A 21906-nucleotide genomic window follows, 5' to 3' on the forward strand; every position below is an offset into this window, starting at 1 on the left:
CCCATTGCAGCGATGGTCCAGACCCACCCTGACCCTACCTGGAAGGAGGTCAGGCTAACACCTGTACGGGTGTCACCAGTGATGGGGGAGGAGGAAGATGTGCTGTACTTGCCCACCCACCAGCCTCTGCCTCTGATCTAATGCCAGACAAAGGTTCCATCTAGACAAAGCCCCACCCTGATTTAGGAAACTCAGTTTAAACAGGGTTCCAGCAAAGCCTGTTTTTATCACCGTTTGTCCAGCCCAGGTGGAAGGGGCCAAACTGTGTCAGAACCAGAGGTGGGCCTGACTGTGTCTGAATGCTCCTGAGCTCCAAGGGTGACTGGCTCCTGTACTGGATCCAGATTCAGTGGCTGAACCTTATCTTTTGAATGGACCCAACTGGACCTTGGATCTAAACTGGCCAGAACTTTGGAGAAGGGGGATCCAAAGCCAGATCCAAATTTGGTGGATCAGGGTCCTCTAGCTAGAGCTGTTTTTCACTGCAAACTTTCAGGGAATTAATATCTTCCTTTCAGCATGCCCTCTGCCAGCCCTGGGGCCCCACCTCTCCATCGTACCTTCCTTGCACTCCAGAGCCACTCTGGACTCCAGGTTGTCCATTTGCATCTGCAGCCGCTTTAGGGTCAGGTCGCTCTCGCGGGACTTGCGCTTGTATGCAATCAGCACGGCCACGATGAAGATGATGAGCAGGCCGCCAGCCACGGCAATGCTGACGATGGCCGGCAGGCTGAGCGGGCTGTCAGGAGAGATGTAGACCATCCCTGGGGAGAACTCCAATCCTCCCACTCGAGCCTGCAGGGGAATAAGCAAACAGGCATCTAGCAAACACCAGCAAACAGGATCTCCCAGAGCCTGGTTACTCCTCAGAGGAACTCCAACCAACTCAACCTGCAGCAATAGCACCTGACCCAACGACCTTCTCTGCTCTCCCAAGCTAAGCAGGGTCTGAAGCACTCAGTGCTTGGATGGGAGACCACGAATCGCAGAGAAGTGGTGCCTTTGACATAGGAAGTGGCACTCTTCTTTCTGACTAGATCCTGAGCCCAGCGTGGTGCTAGATGCTCTAAAGGTATGCAGTAAAGATGCAGTAAAGGTCAGGTTCAGGTGGCACGTAATCTATACACACCCACTTGTGCTTCTTGTGAGAGCAAAATTATTAGCTGCAGTGTCCTGGCTGAACTGCAGCTTGGGTATGTTCTGACATCTGCTGCCTGACCCTGTTGTGTGGTGCTGGTCCCGCTCTCAGCTGCATTCTGATGAGACAGCCCCATTACTGGGCAGGGTGCTAGAAGATGCCAGCTGACATGTCAAACCCCAGCGACAGGTTGCTGAGCTGGCAGGTAAAACAGTCTTCTACTGATCTGTAAAACTGAACAAACTGGATCCAGAGGCCACAGGGGACGAATAAACACGGGGCCCGTGGAGCCCAACGCGTCGTCTTTAGAGTGCACGTCCTCATCAGAGCCCCTGCTCTGTTACTCCAGCCTTACACCAGGGTAACTCGGAGCAGGGCTTGACCCCAAGGCTTTGCTTTGAACTCTTAGTGCCCTTGGCGATTGCTTGGAGCCAGAGATGTCCCTTGGGTACGGCAAATCGGGGCAACTGCTCCGGGCACTTTGGGGAGTCCCGCGGGCCAGACCAATTGGCCGGATTTGTCACTTTCGCCCCAGGCCTCGCACGCCCTAGGGACGGCCCTGCTTGGAGCTCTAGGTGGCCTCGTAGGGGTCACTTCCTGGTTAAGAGACACCATGTAGCTGGCACCCCAACAGATGGTGTTGCTGACCCCAAGAGGTTTGCACCTCCCGGATCACCTCGGAGATGGGGCTGCTGGGAGCCCGTGTGCCGGCAGAGCCTGCCCACAGCTCCAGACTGCAACCCTAGAGGGTTAGTTGTTACATGCTGTTCCCATTCATTTTTATAGAGTGGGACACTCTGGTGGGCTACACTTGGGCATGGGCAGTGCTACTGCCTTGGGCCACAGCCACACGAGCAGTGCCAGCAGATAGGTGGCCAGCCGCATTCTCCCTGCCTGTTCTCAGCGGGCAGCCTGCTCCCTGGCCTGCCGCCTTGCTCGTCTCTGCCCCACTTCACTCTCCAGGGTGTGGGCACACAAGCCACCTCCCTGTGCTGCTGTGGGAGGCAACTGGCACTGGGAAGCTTAGCTGAGGGAGGGGGCTGGGCCCAGCATTGGGCAGGGCAGGGGAGAGGGGGTTCACAGTCCCTGAGACCCTGCGGTGTCCCTGCTGAGCAGGATGGCAGGAGGCACACCCAGGCTCCTGGGCAGGCAGTGATCCTGGAGAGTCCAGATGTGGCTCCGAGATGTCTGGGGAGAGATCGCTCCTCTTGTACCTGCTCCTTCCTCCTCGCATGCAGGGACCTGTTTTTCAGGCACTACTTTGCGAGAGCCGACGGAAGGAATTCTTCCCAGCGGAGCGAGACTCTCATCCTGCACGCACATACTGCCAGTCATGCTGCGGGAACGCCACATGCCTCCCACACTGTGGAGTTACCCCCGTCCCAGCGGGGTAAGAGCAGATGACCCAGAAAACAAGAGCTGGGGGAAAGAGATTTTTTTTCACAAAGGGCAGTGGGGTAGCATGTGCCAGGGATTCTTTCATGGCCACATGGAGCAAACGTGACCTTGGATTTTATGGTCTTGTCTGCAGGACTCACCCACGGTAAACAGCAGGGAACTAAATGGGCCAGATCTTCAGCTGGTGTAAATCGACACCGCCCCTCTGTGCCGTTACCCTGACTTGCACAAGCTGAAGATCTGGCCCAGTGTGTCTACCATGGGAAGGTGAAGGGCTGAGTGAGCGCTGTTGGGATTGGGATTGGGACCTGCGGCTGTAGGGCCTCTGCATGTAGAACCTGCTTATCAAGAACCTGCTAAAAATGAAACACCCGCTCTAAAGACAGCAAAGGGAAGCCTGGATTTCCTCCAGAGGGTTCCTGTGGGCGTGTGAGCCATGCATAGTGAAAGGCAGCTCTAGAGACAAGGGCACTGTATGAGAAGGAGAGCAGGGTGTATGTCCTAGGGAGTGTACAGGAGCTGTCAAGAAGCAGGGATGGGATTAAGAAACGGGAAATCTAAACTAAATATGAGAAAATGCTCCCTACCAGAGAGACGTATCAGCTCATTGGCTTGTCTCCCAAAATGAGGTTGCTGGGACTATTTAACATGGACCGGAGAATGGACGTGGTAGAGCAATCTTGCCCTGTCTGGGGGACGTACTAGATGTGACCAGATGGGTTGATAGTAGCTTCTAGGATTCTGAGTTAACATCCTTACTCTCAGCTCTGGCTTCACCGCAAGCAACCTGGTTTCCTTGTCAGTTTCTTCTTCTCTGGCCCTCTTTGACCTCTTGTTTGATTTCACTGCACTCAGGCTAACAATCCAAGCCTTTGGCAAACATTCTGCTCAGATCCTCCCTGTAATTTTGAGGACTGAGGGAGACAGAAAGCAGTGGGAAACTGGAATCCTACACTTTATGTATGGTCCAAGCACAGAGCAGACACCTCCATATCCATTCTATACACACATGGCCCTGCCAAGGACCTTGATCTGGACATGCTTTCTGGGAGTGAGACTCTCTGTGGTATCAGGTCTCTCCTCCAGCCTCAGGCAAAACTGGAATTCAGCACCAGCAGGAGTAGATTTGTGCCAGATCCTCTACCCACGATCTAGCTTACGAAAGGATGATCACTGTGCTAATTCTATTGTCGCAACCAGGACTCTATACATCCCAGGACATGCTCCCTCCCTCCCAGACCTAGCCCTGGAGACCTGACCTCCACACAGTGGTGACTAAGGATTTGGGAGATGTTTTGATGCAAACCTTAGTCTCAACCTCCACCTCCCCACCACCCTCCTCTCACATACATGCATCTCTCTCCTCTGCAGCTTCTCCCCTCCTCTCACCTCAGTGACACTTCACCCCTTTTCATAGCTCATCTCAAAACCATGCACTCGATCCATGTCTTTTAGTTTTCTCTCTCCTCTTGTTATTTAACTCTGTCACTGTTTTGCTGATCCTTGCCCTGAGAGCTGACCGAGGGAGGGATCACGCTGACATCCACACGAAACACTATCACCGTTGTTTCCTACTTCACTATCCCCCTTTGCAATTGTTCACACATTCTCACAAGCCCTTGTGGACCTAGGTAAGTGTTACCACCCCCAACTTCCCCGCAAGGGAGATGTTCAGTGATTTGCTCAAGATCACACAGCCTATCACTGGCAGAAGGACCCAGGAGATCTGACTGTTAATTCCCATCTCCCTCCTCATCCTCACAGTGGAATTCCAGTGAAACAGTGAGGCACTAACTTGAGGAACAACAATGTCAGACTGGAGAAGACATTCCCCAGAACGGCTGTTCCCTCCGTTAATTCCGGCTTCCATGCCATTGCTAAACCAGTGGCTTTTACTGCAGGTAACCGTCTGTCTTTGATCCGCAGCTCAGCCATTATCAGAGCAATGGCTCTGTGTTTGCAGATTTATGGCATTAACTCACCCTTAGTGCACTGTCATGTTACTGATGTTCACGAACATGTTTAAACGCAACCATCTTCCCACATTTCTAGGGTGGCCTTTCCTGTACACTGGGAGCCTCGTTCTGTGACTCTCTCTATCTAACGAAGGCTACAGTGATCAGAGAATCCCTGTGTCATGGAAAGGTCCAATTTTGCTCTCAGTCTCACTGAACGCCTTGGGTTAATTTGTCATCCTCCTGCCTCTTGGCTTATCTCCCAGGCCTTGGCTTTGCCAGCCCCTGACTGAGCTTTTTAACTGCATCCATGAAAATGCTGGCGGACTCATTACGTCCTATTCAAAAGCCCTGGAATGAAAGCAGAGAATGACATCACTAGTGTGTCCATAATATGCTCTACAGCTGTGAATTAATTGAGCCCCACGTTATGGCTGGCAAGAATGATCATCTCCATTTTACAGCAGGAGAAACTCTGGCATAGGGAGGTGAAGTGACCAAGGTCACACAGTGAGTTTGTGGCAGAGTCAAAAACGGAACCCAGGCATCCTAACCACCAGTTCTCTGCTCTAACTCAGAAATACTCTCTCCTTACGTACCCAAGTATTATATCACCAGCAACCTCAACAGATTTCTCACCATTGAAATAATAGCAAAAAAAATCTACCCTACAAGGGAAAATAAATTGATCAGGGTCAATCAGAAACATTGCTCATCCACATTTGCAGACAGCAGCCTTGTCTGTTTGCATGCCCAGGGTGTAATGTCATTTGCAGATTCATTTCTTTCAACCAATAGGACTGTAAAATGCAAATGATTTTGCTGACTCATTCTGTATCGACAGTATTCAGAGTATGGAGAAGAGGAGGATAAAGGAGTGGTATGGAGGGAGGAGGATGAGCTACCTCTCAGGCCACAATTTCACCACGATCTTCATTTTTCATAGGAATACTACTAAAAATAACACTACATTATGCAGACGGCAGCGTAATCTTTAGGCACCAAAGCCCGAAGGTCCATTCACCTTATGGTCAATGCCCTGCACTTTCATTCTTTTCCTAGGTGGCAGATTTTAACCCTTTCCATGCTATTGCTGCAGCCAGTGCTAAGCCAAACAGAGCACTCTCCCCCTGGCAGGAGCGTTTAGAGGCATGGAGGTGTCATGCCGCCTACATGTAGCCACACTGCACAAGTACTTTGGCACCACACAGCTGGTCCCAGGCAAAGCAGAGAAGTGGGCTTCTACTGAAGGGATTCCCTATAACAGGGGATGCCAGCTGTCGGAGCACTATGCTTTTAAGAGATCCTTAATGAGCTACAAGGGTCTCCAAGTTTGTTTATGTTAACACTCCCACCCAGGACTGAGGCATTGCCTTCTGGAGGGGGTCACCAAGTTCCTAGTGACTACCATGATGGGATCAAATTCCAAAGGATCCTGGAATTCTCAGTGGTTCCCATTCTCTCGGGGTTTCCCATTAATGCCTTACTTACCATCACTTTGTGCCGTCCAATGAGGTTCGGGGACTCGCACAGCAGCTGCACGTCCGACACGGTCACCACACATGGCTTCTCTCCTATCAGCACGGTGTAATTCAGCTTGGCGTTCCCTCCAGTCACCGGCGGGATTAGGTTCTTCCCCTGGACCGAGAGGAGCAAACCCACAAAATCTCAGCAGGGTGTAACATGCCATTGGGCTGTCCCTGTGATGTGAGTGCCATCACTAGACATGCTCTCCTTGGCTCATCATTTACGGCCTTCCCCAATGAGAGTAAATCCTGACCCACCCCTGGAAGATCGGGATAGATTGGTACAGGGCTCCCCTGCACCTTGTCTCTCTGGAATTACAGGCCTACATTTGCAAAAATAGGTGTCTACTCTGTGCCTGCACAAGCAGCTAACTGGACCCACAAAACACACGTACACCTGCAAAATGGTTGCCTGTTTTGAATGTGCAAGTGTGTCTTTTGTGTGCACAAGTATCTGTTTGCACACACATCATATACAGGAGCCCGTATTGGAAAATGTAGGCCATAAAGTGCTCTTGCTTGCTGTCTGGCTCACAGATTGTCTCAACCCACAAAGGGGCTATTCTCGGATTTGCACAAATGGCGAGTGAGCAAGCTTTATCATTCCAAACGTGTTGCGTCTGGCTGCCATAATAACCATACTGTCAAGTACTGCAGCACCAACAGAGACATGGGGCCGGCTTCTCAGCTGGCGTAAACCAGTGTAGCTCCAGGAAAGTCAACAGAGCTATGCTGCATTACACCAGCTGAGGGTCTACTCCATGGACATCCATTAGGGTGAACTGTCAAGAAGTGAAAAGGTTAGTTGTTCGAAGCTCTGTCCCCTGCGGGTAGGGTGTTATGGAACATCACAAACGTTCTCTCTCCGTGTTTCCCTTTTCAGTGCAGTTTCTGCCGCTGAAAAATCCAATCCGCACACCAGGCTCCGGCAGCACAAGACAACATCTGCTGCGGTTTGGGGTAAAGTTAAGAATGCTGTGCTGCTATTGGTGGGATGTTGGCAGGAGCAGTGCTGCGATTGGTGGGATGCTGGTGGAGTCTCCGCTGTGATTGGAGGGATGTTGGCAGGAGCTCTGGTAGGACTGGTGATGCTGGGACTGGTGAGATGCTGGTGGGGGCTCTGTTGGGACTGGTGGGATGTTAGCAGGAGCTGTGATTGGCCAGATGTGTTCCTGGAGGGCATCATCATTCTCTGATGCTGCTCCCTTACCCCCATCTCCTCACCTTTAGGATGATGGGAGTTCCTGGCTTCAGTTCCAGGATCCCCGAGGGGTTGAAAGCCTCAAAGACTGGGTTTGGGTAGTAGGTGAAGTTGGTTTTGTTGAGGATCAGCAGGGACTGAACATTATCCAGGATGAAACCAAACTCTTCTGGGCGCTCGGTTAGCTCGGACTGGTGATTTGGGTCCACGGCCAGTGCTGGAGCCTGGCAGGTCATCTCCGTGGCATTCTGTACTTCGCAGATCTAGAGGGCGTGAGCCAACGGAGAGCTTTATCAGAGCAGCCCCGCTCGCAACAGACACTTTACAAGAGACTGAATCCCCTCCAATAAAACAATATCCCACCCACAGCTGGGGAGAGGAAGGTAGCTACTGGGCTGATGTGAGGGACCAGCTGGGGCACCACAGTCACTCCACGACTACATTCAGCACCTTGACAGCACGCTCAGCTGGGGCCACGGCTGGAAGGAACATGGGAAGCCCATCGCTCCTGCATGTGAGCCCTCAGTTGCTCCAGCTCCAGGCTGAGGCACGCAATGGGGGCCAGTGTAAGAGTACCTTGCCCCTCTCCCATGGGGGTCTTTGAACTCAAAGGATGCCAGTGTCAACACTTTTCTCCCGGAATGGAAAGTTCTGCCTTTTATTGCAGACAGGTCCAACCCGAGCTCCAGATCCCCTTCTTCCTGGTAACTATCCAAAAGCTGCACCTGCAGAAGGATCTCTGTTTTGTCAGCAGCCACAATCCCTATAATGGGCTTGTCATAAAAATAAAGGGAAGGGTAACCACCTGTCTGTATACAGTGCTATAAAATCCCTCCTGGCCAGAGGCAAAACCCTTTCACCTGTAAAGGGTTAAGAAGCTAAGATAACCTCACTGGCACCTGACCAAAATGACCAATGAGGAGACAAGATACTTTCAAATCAGGGAGGGGGGGGACAAAGGGTCTGTCTGTCTGTGTGATGCTTTTGCCCGAAACAGGTCAGGAATGCAGTCTCAGAAACTCTGTTAAATTAGTCAGTTATCTAGCTAGAAATGCGTTAGATTTCCTTTTGTTAATGGCTGGTAAAATATACTGTGCTGAATGGAATGTGTATTCCTGTTTTTGTGTCTTTTTGTAACTTAAGGTTTTGCCTAGAGGGATTCTCTATGTTTTGAATCTGATTATCCTGTAAGGTATTTACCATCCTGATTTTACAGAGGTGATTCTTTTACCTTTTCTTTAATTAAAATTCTTCTTTTAAGAACCGGATTGCTTTTTCATTGTTCTTAAGATCCAAGGGTTTGGGTCTGTGTTCACCTGTACAAAGGGGGTGCAGGGCTTGGGGGGATATTTTGGGGAAAGACGTCTCTAAGTGGTCTCTTTCCTTGTTCTTTGTTTAACATGCTTGGTGGTGGCAGCATAGGGTTCAAGGACAAGGCAAAGTTTGTACCTTGGGGAAGTTTTTAACCCAAGCTGGTAAGAAAAAGCTTAGGGGGGTCTTTCATGCAGGTCCCCACATCTGTGCCCTAGAGTTCAAAGTGGAGAAGGAACCTTGACGTGGTGGCAGAGCAGTGGGATCATTTTGAGATTATTTTGAGATCATTTGAACCAGAAGCACAGCAGGATTTTAAAAGGTTTTGTAAAAGAGGACTGCAGCTGTAAATTCTGTGTCTCTGCCTGGGGGACAGAGCAGCAGGCATAACAAAGGGATTCTTCTTTTTTGAGCTGGAGTTTTCTCTACCTAAATGCAGGGTATTTAACCTCCTGCACGGAAATTCACAAGTTTTTCACAGACCTGAAGAAGTGTTGTTTTTTTTTAGCTAAGAGCAGCCAGAGGGTTTTCTGTCTATTTGCCTGGAGACAGAGCTGTTAGGTTTTTTTTTAAGAATTTTCTGTAGGCTGAGAATAGCTATCAGAGAACATAGGTATCACATTACAGCACAGCACTGTATACAGACAGGTGGTTACCCTTCCCTTTATTTTTATGACAGGGCTGGTCGACTGAACCTGCCTTTTTCCCCCCGAAAAGTTTGGGGTATCCAAACTTTGGCTCTAGAGGGTGGCCTGGCGTTTAAGGCACTGCACTGGGACCAGGAGATCTGGGCATTCAGAATAGACACTCTTATTCCAGAACAAGAGTGTCCACACCTGGTGTTAATCAGGAAGAGTTATTCTGGAATAACTCTCCATGTAGAAAGAACAGGAGTACTTGTGGCACCTTAGAGACTAACAAATTTATTTGAGCATAAGCTTTTGTGAGCTACAGCTCACTTCATCGGATGCAAAAATGTAGCTCATGAAAGCTTATGCTCAAATAAATTTGTTAGTCTCTAAAGTGCCACAAGTACTCCTGTTCTTTTTGCGAATACAGACTAACACGGCTGCTACTCTGAAATCTCCATGTAGACAAGCCCTAAGTCTCTCTGCGCTTCAGATCCCCACCTGTAAAATGGGTGTTTTATTACTTTGTCTGTCCTGCCTATTTGGACTGTTAGCTCTCCAGGGCAGGGACTGTCTTTCACCAAGCATATGTGCGGCACCCAGCAAAGAGGACCGGATCTCAGCTGAGGCCTCTCAAAGTTACTTTAGTACAAATAATCATGAACCCAAGCCTGGCTTTATGATTTTTTTTTCAAACGTCCCTTTTGCTGTTTGCTATGATCCGCCCCTGCTCAAAGAGCATTCACTGTTACATCTACTTTAATACAGGGACTGGAGATGATTTTGCCCAGATCAATTCAGATGAGAAAAGTGATTTGGACCCAATTCCATGCAGATGATGCAGCCGTCCAGATGAGCTGCACTGGGACAACTCTGCTGTGTCACTGAAAGGCCCAAGATCAGCCTGTGCACAGGAGGTCAGGCTATGATCAGGTACCAAGAGCTCTCATCCGCCGAGCCAACCAGCAGTTTGCAAGTTTAAATCCCTCTCCAGGGTCATCAGCTCACGACAGCTGTGCAGTCTACACGGGGCCTGATTCTGATCTAAGCTTGGTGTAACTCCAGTGGCAATCTGTTGGTTTTACACCGGAGTAAGTGGAATTAGAACATGGCCTGTTGGCTGATGAGGGCACTTATAGATTGAGCTAGTCACTAGGCGGCCCAGTATCACGTTGCTCCCTGCTCCCTGGCAGGGGGCTGAAGAGTGCTTGCTGAAGGAGATGAAGCATTGCAGGCAGCTAGCTCTGAATGCTGGAGAATCTATCTGCCAAATGACACTTGGTAAATGCAACAGGATAGAAAAATACCGAGCTTGACCCAGGATTGCCCCCAGAGGTTATTGTAAGTGGTGGGAGGTCATGGGAGATGGAATCAGGCTCCAGACCTACTCCATGTCTCGGGTCCAGCCGAGAATGTACCTTACACACCCTCTGTAGGGGCCAAATGCTGGGGGGCCATTGGCCCCTGGAATACTCATTGAGCCAATGGAGCTGCAGGGGCTCAGCCTCCCTCTGGGTTCGGCCCTACCCAGAGATTTGCCTCTGCTCAGGAGTCCCCACGGCAGGGCAAGGAGATTGACAGGGGCAGGGTTTAATCAGGGCTTGTTGCTGTGAGGAGGCAGAGATCGAAGGAGCCAGGGGGCAGGGAGGGAGAAATGAGCTTCCTTCTCTTAAAACCACGTCTTATCCAAAGAAAACCACACATCCGGATATTGGAACATCAAGCAAATAAAAAACCCAAACAAACCCATAACAAATAAAACCTGGAGACATCTCTGGGTGATTCTGGAGCAAAATTAAAAGGGCGCAAACTACCAAGGGTTCATTGTAACTGGCTCTGAGGTTATCTTCAGCTGCTCCCTATCTTCATAGTGCCTCCTGCCTTACCTTGCTATACCCAGAGATGGCTTTTTAGGGAAGGTCTCTGCTGCAGGGGACACCAGCTGATACTGGCCCAGGCTTTTCTCAGAGAGTTTGGCGTTGATTCCTTCTTACTACTTGGTCCCTCTCCCCGTGATTTGCTCACTTTTACCTTTGCACGGACACACACCATCCACAGCCTCACAGGCACTAGTGCCCTCATTTTCAAAGATGCTGGGCTCCTCCCGCTTCCATGCGATCCCTGGGGTTTGTGGGTTCCCGGCACTTCTGAAAATCAGGCCAGATGACCCTCATTTTCAGAGATGTTGAGCATTTACAGTTCCCACTGACTTCAGTTGTACTGCGTTCGTGGCTTCTGAAACCCCAGGTGCTACTGAACAAATTCTCCTCTCACTTACAGGTGTAACACCACTGGCTGGTGGAGCTGCTCCCAATTTACACCAGAGTAAGTGACAGCAGAACCAGGCCATTAAGTCCTGGTGGGTCTCCTGGCTGTGGAGGGCTGGCTATGCTGCTCCTGAATTGGCCAGAGGGGGAATAGGGTGTTGCTAGAGTGACAACAGGGTGTTCCCAGTCCCTGCTGCCCCAGTGTGCTTAACTTATCTTCCACCCCGTGGCATGGCAGCGAGGTGACCCACATCATTAATATCGGAATGCAGTGTGGGGCCTTGTGTGCAGTAGGAATCGGTGACAATTCCTAGATGATGAGTGTCCATATAACAGAAACTATCCCTGCCACTAACTGTTGCAGCAGAGCCTGAGAACCACCTCGATCTTGGAGAATCAATGCTCCACTCCCCGCTGCAGGTTGGATTTGAGGCCCACTGGGGGCGGGCAGGCTTGCTTGGGCTGCTGACGCTCTGCCTGTTAAACAGGAGACTCCAATCTCCAGAGCTGTCCCGTAGCCCCTTTCACCAGCCTGGCCACGTTCCTTAACACCGCTCCCCTTCCCAGCGGCAATACTCACATTGATGTGTTCCTTCCCACCATGCTTGGCCCGGATCTGAGGGTTCTGGATAAGGTCCAGGTGAGTTCCCCACACAGCTATGGGGGTGTTTCCACTACAGAACAGAAAGAAGGAACAACAAGAATTACCTGTTATCGAGGCCCAGAACTGAATGTTACCATGATGGGTGATCTGCGAATCCCCTGAACAGACAGGCAGAGAGGGGCTTCCACACCCCTGGTCTGGGAGGTGAAGCCCCGTCTATCAGGTCCAAACATTCACCCAAGCATTTCCGCTGCCACGTCACATTGCAAACCCCCGTCTGATTTGCTGTGAGTCCCACGTACTCCCCTATGAGCTGAGCTCCTGTAGCTTGGGTTCTTTCTCACTACGGGTATTAGCTGCATCTCTCCAGGGTGCATCTTGTTCTGTTGTTTCTGTGACAGGGGACTCAAACTGCTTTGAACACAGAGGACCCCGCCCTCTGGTGCTCTCCTTCTCAGACCTGTCGCCTGCTTTACATTCACTTACTAAATATTTAGTGCAAAGTGCATGAATGAGTTTATTGCACCCTCGTGGGCACAGTGATCTCTGGAGATCGATGGGAGAATCGAAGGGGATCTCTATATAGCAGCTGGGAGGTGTCATTCCCAGTGCGGAGAGACATACCTGCACAAGCGGAGACGTTGCTGCGACACGGGCAGTGGCTCGGGCTAGTCGCCCCACTATAAACCCACCTGAACCCCTCGGAATGTAACCAGACCAGCCACCACCGGCCACCGTGGCCACACTGCTGTTCTGAGGTGCTAGCTTGAGCAGAGCTATTGTGTGTACTTCTACCCGTCTCCTGGCGGCTGTGCAGATATGCCCTAAGAGAGAGGCTCCAGCCGCAGCATTCAGTTTGAATCTATGGTTTTGGTCCATCCCATTAGAGAAAGGAGGCAATCTGCAAAATGTGTAAGGTGGTGTTCACCCTACACCAGCCCTGAAAGCTGAGGAAAGGGCCTATTAGTGTGTTTAGGCTGGAGAAGCAACCCCCGATTGGAAGAAGAAGCTCAGCTGATCAGAGCACTAACAGGCCCCAGCCTCAGGCATGCACGGAAGCACATTTCTCCCTGGTCCCACCACCTTCTACCAAGGCTTAACTTCTGTGGCTGATATCAACCAGGTCCACCTTCCGCCTCTCTGACTGGCTTGGTCCTTCTTTCCACCCCTTCCCCTCTGTATTGCTGACAACTTCATTCAGCCCTCCCCATCTTTCCCTTCTTGTCCCCAGGCTTTAGGGCAACAGGATTTTCCCCAGCCAGAATCCCTGAACATCCCACTTGGCAGTACCTCAGAGCACATTCACCCTGGGTCATGGGAGGGGGAACAGGTTCTCTGGTTTTAGAAGTGAATGGGGATGCCAGTAGCTCTGTACAGATCTCTCCAGCACTCCCTAGCCTGGCCCGCTGCGGTGAGAGCTCTCTGCCTGACATTAGATAGCCATCTCAATCTCTCTCTTCCTTTATTGCGTGTGCTGAGAAATGGAAGCGACGGCACAATGGGATATTGAGGACGCGACACTGAATTAGCTGGAGAGATGATGCCTGTCTCTACAACTCCAACTCCTTACTCTCCCCATTCCACCTCTCGCTCTGGGCTTGGCTCGGCCCTATCGCCTGTGGCAGACAGGGGTGCTGCTGACAGCTTGTGCGTCAGATAATGCTGGGGCCTGGGATTTTTCTCAAGTGGACCCCTGACTGCTCAGGAGCCTCGATAATGTGTTCTTTACTCTTCAGAGCCAACTGATGCTAAATGTAACTCAAATCAACCCCAGACAGTCTGTTTTAATGTCGCTTTGTAAAATTCTACTTCCCCAGCATGAGTAATTTTTTTTTGGACATGTAAGTCAAATAGGATCTGTTTGTTTTTATCATTGCCATGAAAAATGGCAAGTGAGCGGAATTTGTGCCTGGCCTGGTACGTTTTCATGATGACTTTGCAAGGCTGGTGTAATGACACTCATTCAGCCTTCAGAGTTCTTAACCCAGAAGTCAGGGACAAGTTGAAGAAAGACCCATAAGTTGCTGTGATGAAGCGTAGTGTACGATAAATCTCTCTCATTTGGCACCCTGCCCTCTAGCAGTGGCCAATACCTGTTGCTTAGAAGGTGACTTTTCCCCTGCCAAGAATGTAAAACTATACTAGAGGCAAGAAGGAAAATTCTTCCCTGACCTTGGCAGTTGATCAACTTACGGCTTCAAGTATGGAGGTCAATTATTCTTGATTTACTTCAAAGAGCTGCACATGTCACCACTGGCCATACAATGATCCAGCCCTTTCTGACAGCCCTGTTTTGCTGCTTGCCTCAACAACTGCCAGTAGCGGAGAGTTCCACAGGTTAGCTCCACACTAGGAAAAGAGATGCTGAGATACAGTGCTAATGTAGGATGTTCTGTCCTGTCCCCCTTCACTGTTCTCCAAGGCTTTGACCTCAAGAAGAGGCTCAGAAGAGGAACTGAAGGCAGGACTGAGGTGCGCTGGATGCGTTGTATTAGATTGCCACACTTGCTGGCAATGTGCCTGACTCAAGGTCAAACTGAGAAGTGGATAGTGAGGCCAAGTGGTTGGAGCAGCGGTCAGGCCTAGCAGCGGTCAGGCCTAGCAGTCAGGTTGGGGACCAGAGCCAGGGGTCGAGCAGGAATCAAGAACAGGGCTGGAACAAGACCGGGGCAGGAGCAGGCTGGAGCAGGAGCAGTGTGTAAGAACCTCCAAGTGGCAGGGGATACTCCTGGCAAGGTAGTGACGTTGAGCAGACTGGAATGGCTGCTCGCAGTGGGAACCCATATCCCTGGCCTTGGGAACTCCTGGTTAGACCTGAGCCTGTGGATTGGCTGAGCCCTGGCAGATAGATGTGCAAGCTCTGGCTGAGGGATAACTCATCAGATCAGCGGCGCTAACCTGGGGGGGCTCAACGAGCACTCCTCAGGTTCAGAGGTCACTCATTACACTCAAGCCATTGCTGTTCATCTCCACCGAATGAACATTGGTGATTCCCTCCTACCTAGCCACTTAAAACAGCAAGGGGCGGAGGGACTAACTGGACAGCAAGAGATGCATACTGCCATCTGTCCGTGCTACCCAGCTGGCAGCTGAAAAGGCAATCAGTCCACAGGTTTTCATGTCTTTCAATAGCAATGGAGCACTGGACGGTTCAGGGAAACAGGCACTGGGACAAGGCGTCTCTCCGCTCTGCTATTCCAGTGCAGAGCCTCCACACAGCTCAGCCAACGCACCTCAAGCTTCATCTGCAACAGCTTCTGCTAGTCCAGAGGTCACCTACCCATGACCGCCAATCAGCTTGGACTGTACAGTGGTTCTGTGAGGAGAACCAATGTCCTAGAGGCACCAGGATCAGCCCCACCAAACTCACTCTAGCTCAGCTCTGCATCACCACTTCCAATCCAGCTCTGGCTGGGCGCAACCAACAATGGGATCCGTGCTTGGGGGTGCATATGAATGGAAGAAGGGGACTCAATCCAGGCCCTGGTGGTCCGGGTGCGCCACCATCACAAAACCCCAGAGGTGATACCCTGGTTGGCACCCGCAGCAGTAACTGCCAGATGCTGTTCCTGGCTCTCCATTAAGCGCAGAGAGTCCCATTTCACTTCACAACTCAGCTCATACTAACTAGCCCTCTTGTTGGCAGTTTCAGCAGAAAGAAAAGGAGGACTTGTGGCACCTTAGAGACTAACCAATTTATTTGAGCATGAGCTTTCGTGAGCTACAGCTCACTTCATCAGATGCCCAGGAGCAAACAGGCCCTGGAGAGCAAACTCCCCTTTCACTTGTGGCCAGGGCATCGGCAGGGTGGAGGAAGCTGCCTGCGCTGTCACTTTCCTGTGAATAATGGAGGGATTCAGTGACCAGCACTGTCAATCCAGCGCCTTTCACCAGCACTAAACTCACTTTCACTGAGGAAGGGAGTAAAGCGCTTTCTCATTTCAGCGATAACCTGAACTCTGTGACTAACAACCCCCCAGAATGGAAAATCCAGACACTAAAGCCGCAAGCCCAATGTGGAAAGATTCAATCTGGTGAAATTGGTAAATTCCCCCACCGTAATTGAAGTCATTAATTGATTTGTGAAAACATCTTCTGGATGGGAGCTGAACCGGGGTATTTACGAGATGTGACCTAATCCCCGGATACTCCAATCACTCCAGGTTGACAGGGGAGCTGAGAGCTGTGATGGATGGATGAGAGGAGACTCATATTTCTTATATGGTATCATTTAAAGCAAATACTAGAGCATTTAATGACCAATTTCTCTCTTCACTGGGCCAGTCTCGCAGGCTTGTGACAGTATTTATCTAAGGCTTTGCTTCCTTCCATACTCAGGGCCAAATTCTCCTCTCAGCTACTCTTCTCAGTGCAACCTCGCTGGAGCAAATGGGGTTGCATCAGTGGAACTAAGGGAAAAATCTGGGCTTGGCATAGGTCAGGGCCATTAGAATGTGGACCTTGTTGGACAGGGGCCATGTTTTACTTTGTCTCTGTGCCTCACAATGGGGTTCTGGGGCTGCTGGGTGCTACGGAAAAACAAATATTAAAACAGTGACAACAGGGTATGGAGCAACTCGGAACTGAGTGACCAGTGTGGTGTGTACCTCTCTGTCCTGGAGGAAATTAGTGAGGGTTCCAATGGGTGTGAGGTTTGGTTAGGAAGAGGGATCAGTAATAGGGAGGCATCTCCATGCTATCTGAACCTTCTGGATCTGCAGACATGGGGTGGAGATCTAACAAGAGATCCCGCCAGGCCACAAATAGCCTTCCCATGGAACTCCAGCACTTTCAATTTAGAAAGCAACTGGAGCAAGTGCAGGAAAGCAGTGGAAATTAAAGGGCTTGTCTCTGATGGGGTAACATGCACTAGGAGGGTGTGATTTCTAAAGTGCACCAATCTGCATTAATTGGCCTGTGTAGACACTGTTGGTGTGCACTGAAGATTCCCTAGTGTGATTTAACGGAGCCCAGTTTCAAACAACGCAATGTTAAGCACGCGAGGGAACCTTTAGTGCTCACTGGCAGGGTCTGAATGGACCAATTAATGTGCAACACATTTGTGCACTTGAGAAATCACATCCCTGTAGAGCACATTACCCTACGGTGTAGAAAAGCCCCAAAAGGAAATAATGTGACCCAGACTTGCTCAAACCTCATTCAGAAAGGAGCAGTTCAAGTTCTGGAGGGTTTTTATTTTGTCTGAATGGGTTCAGCCAAACCCAGCCAGGATCATGAAATTCTCCACTGAGATCCTCTGGGAGATACATCAGCATGGGTCTAGCCAGCCACAGGGGAAAGTGGAAGAGTCTGCAACAGAAGAGAATCCAGTCCTTTTCCCCTACCACTTATGGGGAAAATCCTGGAGCTGGGAGACAATCCTGGAGTTGGGAGGCAAATTCCTGGATTTGGGGGTGGCGGGGGGGTTGGCATAGAAGTGGAGGGTGAAACTCTCCAGTCCTCAGTACTTGGGCAAAAATCTCTAACCTCAGACACGAGACCCCCTTGTAATCAAAACAATTGCCTTGGTACTCCCAAGACATGCATTCGGCAAAGGCTCATGTGTGGATTTTGCTTCATTAAGCAGGGAAGTTGTCCCCTGCTAGAGGAGTTGCAGAAGGCTTGTTAGACGCGAGCATTGCACAAAGGCCCCTTGCGGCTCCTGGAAGGAACGCAGCTATCATCTTAAGTCACCAGCGAACTCTGCCTAGTCAATGGAAGATCCTCCATGTGCATGTGCACACACAGACACAACACACAATGTGCTTTGAGAGCCACCCCACTGAAGAGCACTATATACAGTGTAAGGCATCGTCACCCGCGCTTAGTCCTGTGAGCACCCTCTGCTCCCATTAGGCTCTTTGGCCCTGATTCGGCAAAGCACATGCTTAGGCCCCACTGAAGTCAAGGTCACGTCACCTAAGTCCCACTGGAAAGTGCACGGCTGAACTGGGGTCTTAATCAGCAGGAGAAGCCCACATGCCTGGATCCAGCTGTGCAACAGAGAACAACGGGAGTCAGGGACAGAGGAAATGGTGGCTGTCTTCGTACCTGATGATGCTCCACTCTGGCTCAATCCTCAGGATGGTGGGGTCCTCCATGTACTCAAACTGCAACTCCTGATGTATTTTGGCTTTGTCCACCCTCACGGACACCTTCACCTTATCAAAGCCGTCGTCCGAGGCTGTAGTGTTACAGACAATGTGCTTCGTGGACCTCCTGTGAGCGGAATGAAGCAAAAATCAACCAGGCATAAACAGTGTGAGCAGGACAATGTCACCATTAAAGGGCTCTGCCACCAACCCTGCTGTCCAGTCCCCATTCCGTGCTTTGTAACCAACCCATCCCTAACCTGGGGAACTCCCTGCTGTGGACTTTGTGGGAACAGAATAACACATGTACCTGAACGAAAATTAGCATCTACATTCATACTAGCTAGGATCACACTGCAAGGGCTCTCAGTGCTCAAGCCTCAGGGCATAAACAGAACCCTAGCTGGGGTCCAAGAGACCTTTCCGTCCAGGGACAGCCCTGCATGATTAAGAGCCTGATGAGTGTTTGATTTCTTCCTTCAAAGCATCAGCAGTGACCACTGTCATAAGAAAGGCCACGGGTTGGTTCTGCATCAGCTTTCTCATCTGTAATATGGGATGATACCACCCACTTCACAGGGGGACCGTTGGGCTCAGCTAACTAATGTTCACAGTGCATTTTGGGATCTGGGGACAGAAGGTGAAAATGCACTGAGAGGTATTTTATTGTAATTAGAGAGGAGCCGGAACCAAAACCCTAGTTTGTGGCAAGGTTCAAACCCCGATTCAGGTCTGAATTTTGCAGCTGGCCTCTCCCTCTGTAATGGGTGGAGCAAAGATCCGAGGTCCTACTGCTTTTGATTTTCAGGAATTAGTGATCTGTGTCTCAGTCTCATCTCTAATTACAACCATAGGAGGATCAAACTGAGCTCATTGTTACCTGCATGCTTCACCTCTGCTCCCTTTCTATCCTCCAGCCTCCCCTCAGCCGTCCTCAGACAGTGTCTGTCTACAGGCTCCACTGCTCCTTGAACACTAACTGTTCACTCTTCTTCAAGCAGCGCTGATGCACATGTGAACTCCTAAATCACGGGCTGTTACCACGTGACCATAAATTACAGACGTCAGGTCACCAGACGCCCATGAATGACTCATAGGGTTTGACTCATAGTGACAGCCCAGGAGACTGAAGCCTTGTAACCCCAGAAGAGATGCAGCATGGGCCATGGTAGCTGTGCAATTTCCCCCTCCATCACCTTGCCAATGTGCCTCAACCCTGCAATGGGAAGGCCTCCTTTGAGATGGGAGAGGCCTTCAGTCTCAAGCCCCGCTTAGTGTTTGGCCTCTCTGGGAACCACTGGTTGCTAATTGCTACATTAGTGTTGATCACGGTGATGGTAGGTTTTGTGTTGTAGATGCCACTAAGACCTGAACTTGGACTCCTTTTCAGGTGGATTAATGAACATCCAGTAGAGGACACTGACTCTCGGTCACCACCTTCCTGGAGTGGAATCGAACTGCTGATCTAGAGCTGAAAAGTTCTGTGCCCTGGTCTCCAGCTGAGCCATCCATTTCACCGTCTTGCAAGATTATTTTTAGAGATGAGAGAGTTGTTTTAATACTTAGAATCAACTGTTTTTTTCCCCCTGTTAAGGCAGGGATGTGGGATGGAATCTTTTGCACTGTACTCCCGCACTGACTGGCAAAGCACGGGTTCCGCGGAGAACGGTCATGAAATATAACCAGGGACCATGGAAAATGTACATCAAATACTAATCAAAACAGTGAAATGAATCCTGTCTTCCCACCCAGGGACATGCACAGTAAGGATCCTCTAATGGACTGCAGAACAGAACTGACATACAACAAGAAATGTGCTTGTGTGTATATAAGAGAGAAACTATAATGGGCCAGCCTACTGTGATGTATATCTGTTTCACACCATTACTAACACGGTCCTCAGGGTGCTAAGGGAAGGGCTAGCCAGTCTTTGGTTTCGTGCTCCCTCCCTTTTGAGCTACGCTTTTCACGGATATTTTTACTTTTCATGTAAACGGTGCCTGAACGATTTGGGTACTTTGAGATGCCAGGGGGAGGGAGTGACAGTACTGCCCTGTCCAGCAGACACAGTCTCTCCACTTCCCCTAACAGCTCTGCCAATGCAGCTCAGACCTGACCAGCAACACTCCCTGCTATTCCAGTCAGAAGACTCCAAATGTCTCAGCCGTGTACCTCAACCCTCTGCAATACCCGCTGCTAGTCCAGTTGTCACCTATTCATGAGCTATGACCCCACCCCAATCATCTCAGCTTGTATGGTGATTAGGTGACGAGAACTAATATCCTATAGGGACCGGGATGAGACCCAATGAGCTCCCTTTCATTTCGGGAAGGTGCCGGAGCACTGTAACCACATTCTACATGCTCAGCCCAGCACCAAGGACGGTGGACAGACAGAGGGGGCTATTTCATAGCCTGGTGCCAGAACATTCCCATCAGAAAACTGCGCCAGCCACATCTCTCCGGTCACGGCTCCCTGCCCCTGGCACGTACTGCAGGGAAGGATTACGTGCGCACCTGTAAAAGAGACAGGGCTGCCGCCCAAATGTCACCACAACGTTGCTGCCAGCATTCAGGTTGGTGCCTGTAATGGTCACCTGTGTGCCCCCCGACACTGGACCCCTCTTTGGCTTCAGGTCAGAGAGAGTCAGAGTCTGTGGAGAGAAAGGGTCACATTGAGAATGTATTGGGGGTATGTTTGCCAGTCGGTACCAGTAGGAATGGGGTGTCTTTAGTATTTGCCTTATTCTATTGGGCTGGTAAGCAACAGAGGCTATGAGCCTTGGCGATCATGATCCTATTGGTTTATCTTGTCTTGTCTCTTATCTTTTTCTCCCTGAAACTGGGTCAAATGTTCCAGCTACTCATAAAGGTTCAATGATTTCAAAAGGGAGTTGCAGGCATGGAGTGACCACAGCAAAGGACCCCAGATCTCCCTTGCCCTTCAGAGAAAGCTCAGAAGTAACTTTGCTATGATACAGCCATGCCTCAGGAAGCCAAGCCATTCAGATCCTGCACTGACTGGATGGATCTGAAGTGGCACTGCACATGTGTTATACCGACCGCTTGAAGAATTCCGACAGAGTTTAACAGAGACAAAAACAATAGAGAAATTACTCTACAACCCTGTTTATGTTAATAGCAAATCAGCTCCTTTCTATAGGTTTTCAAAGCCAATGTATAGACTGTGACAGAGGATAACAACCCTGCTATGGAATTCTACTCTCTAGTCAATTACATAGGACTTTCCCATAAGGGAAAAAGGAAAGGGGGGGGGGTGGCCTTGGGCACAGGGGCTCTGAAGATCTGGGTTCAACACTTGGCTCTGTCATAGACTTGCTGTGTGATCCCTGAGTAAGTCACTGGATCTTTCTGTGCCTCAGTTACTCATGCGTTAAATGAGGGTAATAATACTACCTGTCTTATCTATTTAGATTGTAAGATCTCCGGGGCAGGAACTATCTGGGACTGGGTATATCTACAATGCCTGGCATAACAAAGCATTGATCTGTATGTGCTACCCTAACACAACTAATAAAGGAAGGTGGTACTTCCAAATCATCATTTCATTTAGTTCATGCTCACTTTCTTTTTCTTTTTTGTTTTTGAGCTGCTCTTCAAAATACACCCAGATGCTGGACAAATGTATCTGAGAAGATTCCTTAACATCCAAGAGAAAATGAACCCCCTCCCCACCCCTCCAATCAAGATACAATAATCATACTCCAAAGGCACAGATTACACTGATACCAAAACACAGAGAAGAAGCATCCATTTTCAGGGAGA

At 50.1% G+C, this 21906-nt stretch overlaps 1 protein-coding gene across 1 annotated transcript in view; it reads right to left on the reverse strand.

Moving 5' to 3' along the window:
- Positions 1 to 21906, reverse strand: part of PLXNA4 (plexin A4) — a 578455-nt gene that overhangs the window by 74654 nt on the left and 481895 nt on the right. The window contains exons 14-19 of the mRNA XM_073328857.1: positions 20638 to 20774; positions 18081 to 18248; positions 12006 to 12099; positions 7242 to 7481; positions 5983 to 6129; positions 561 to 795 (exon numbers count right to left, since the gene is read on the reverse strand). Of these exons, the coding sequence (XP_073184958.1) occupies positions 561 to 795; positions 5983 to 6129; positions 7242 to 7481; positions 12006 to 12099; positions 18081 to 18248; positions 20638 to 20774 (1021 nt within the window). The remainder of the gene's footprint in view (positions 1 to 560; positions 796 to 5982; positions 6130 to 7241; positions 7482 to 12005; positions 12100 to 18080; positions 18249 to 20637; positions 20775 to 21906) is intronic.

The sequence above is a fragment of the Lepidochelys kempii genome, chromosome 1 (genome assembly GCF_965140265.1).
Source record: "Lepidochelys kempii isolate rLepKem1 chromosome 1, rLepKem1.hap2, whole genome shotgun sequence".
NCBI lineage: Eukaryota > Metazoa > Chordata > Testudines > Cheloniidae > Lepidochelys > Lepidochelys kempii.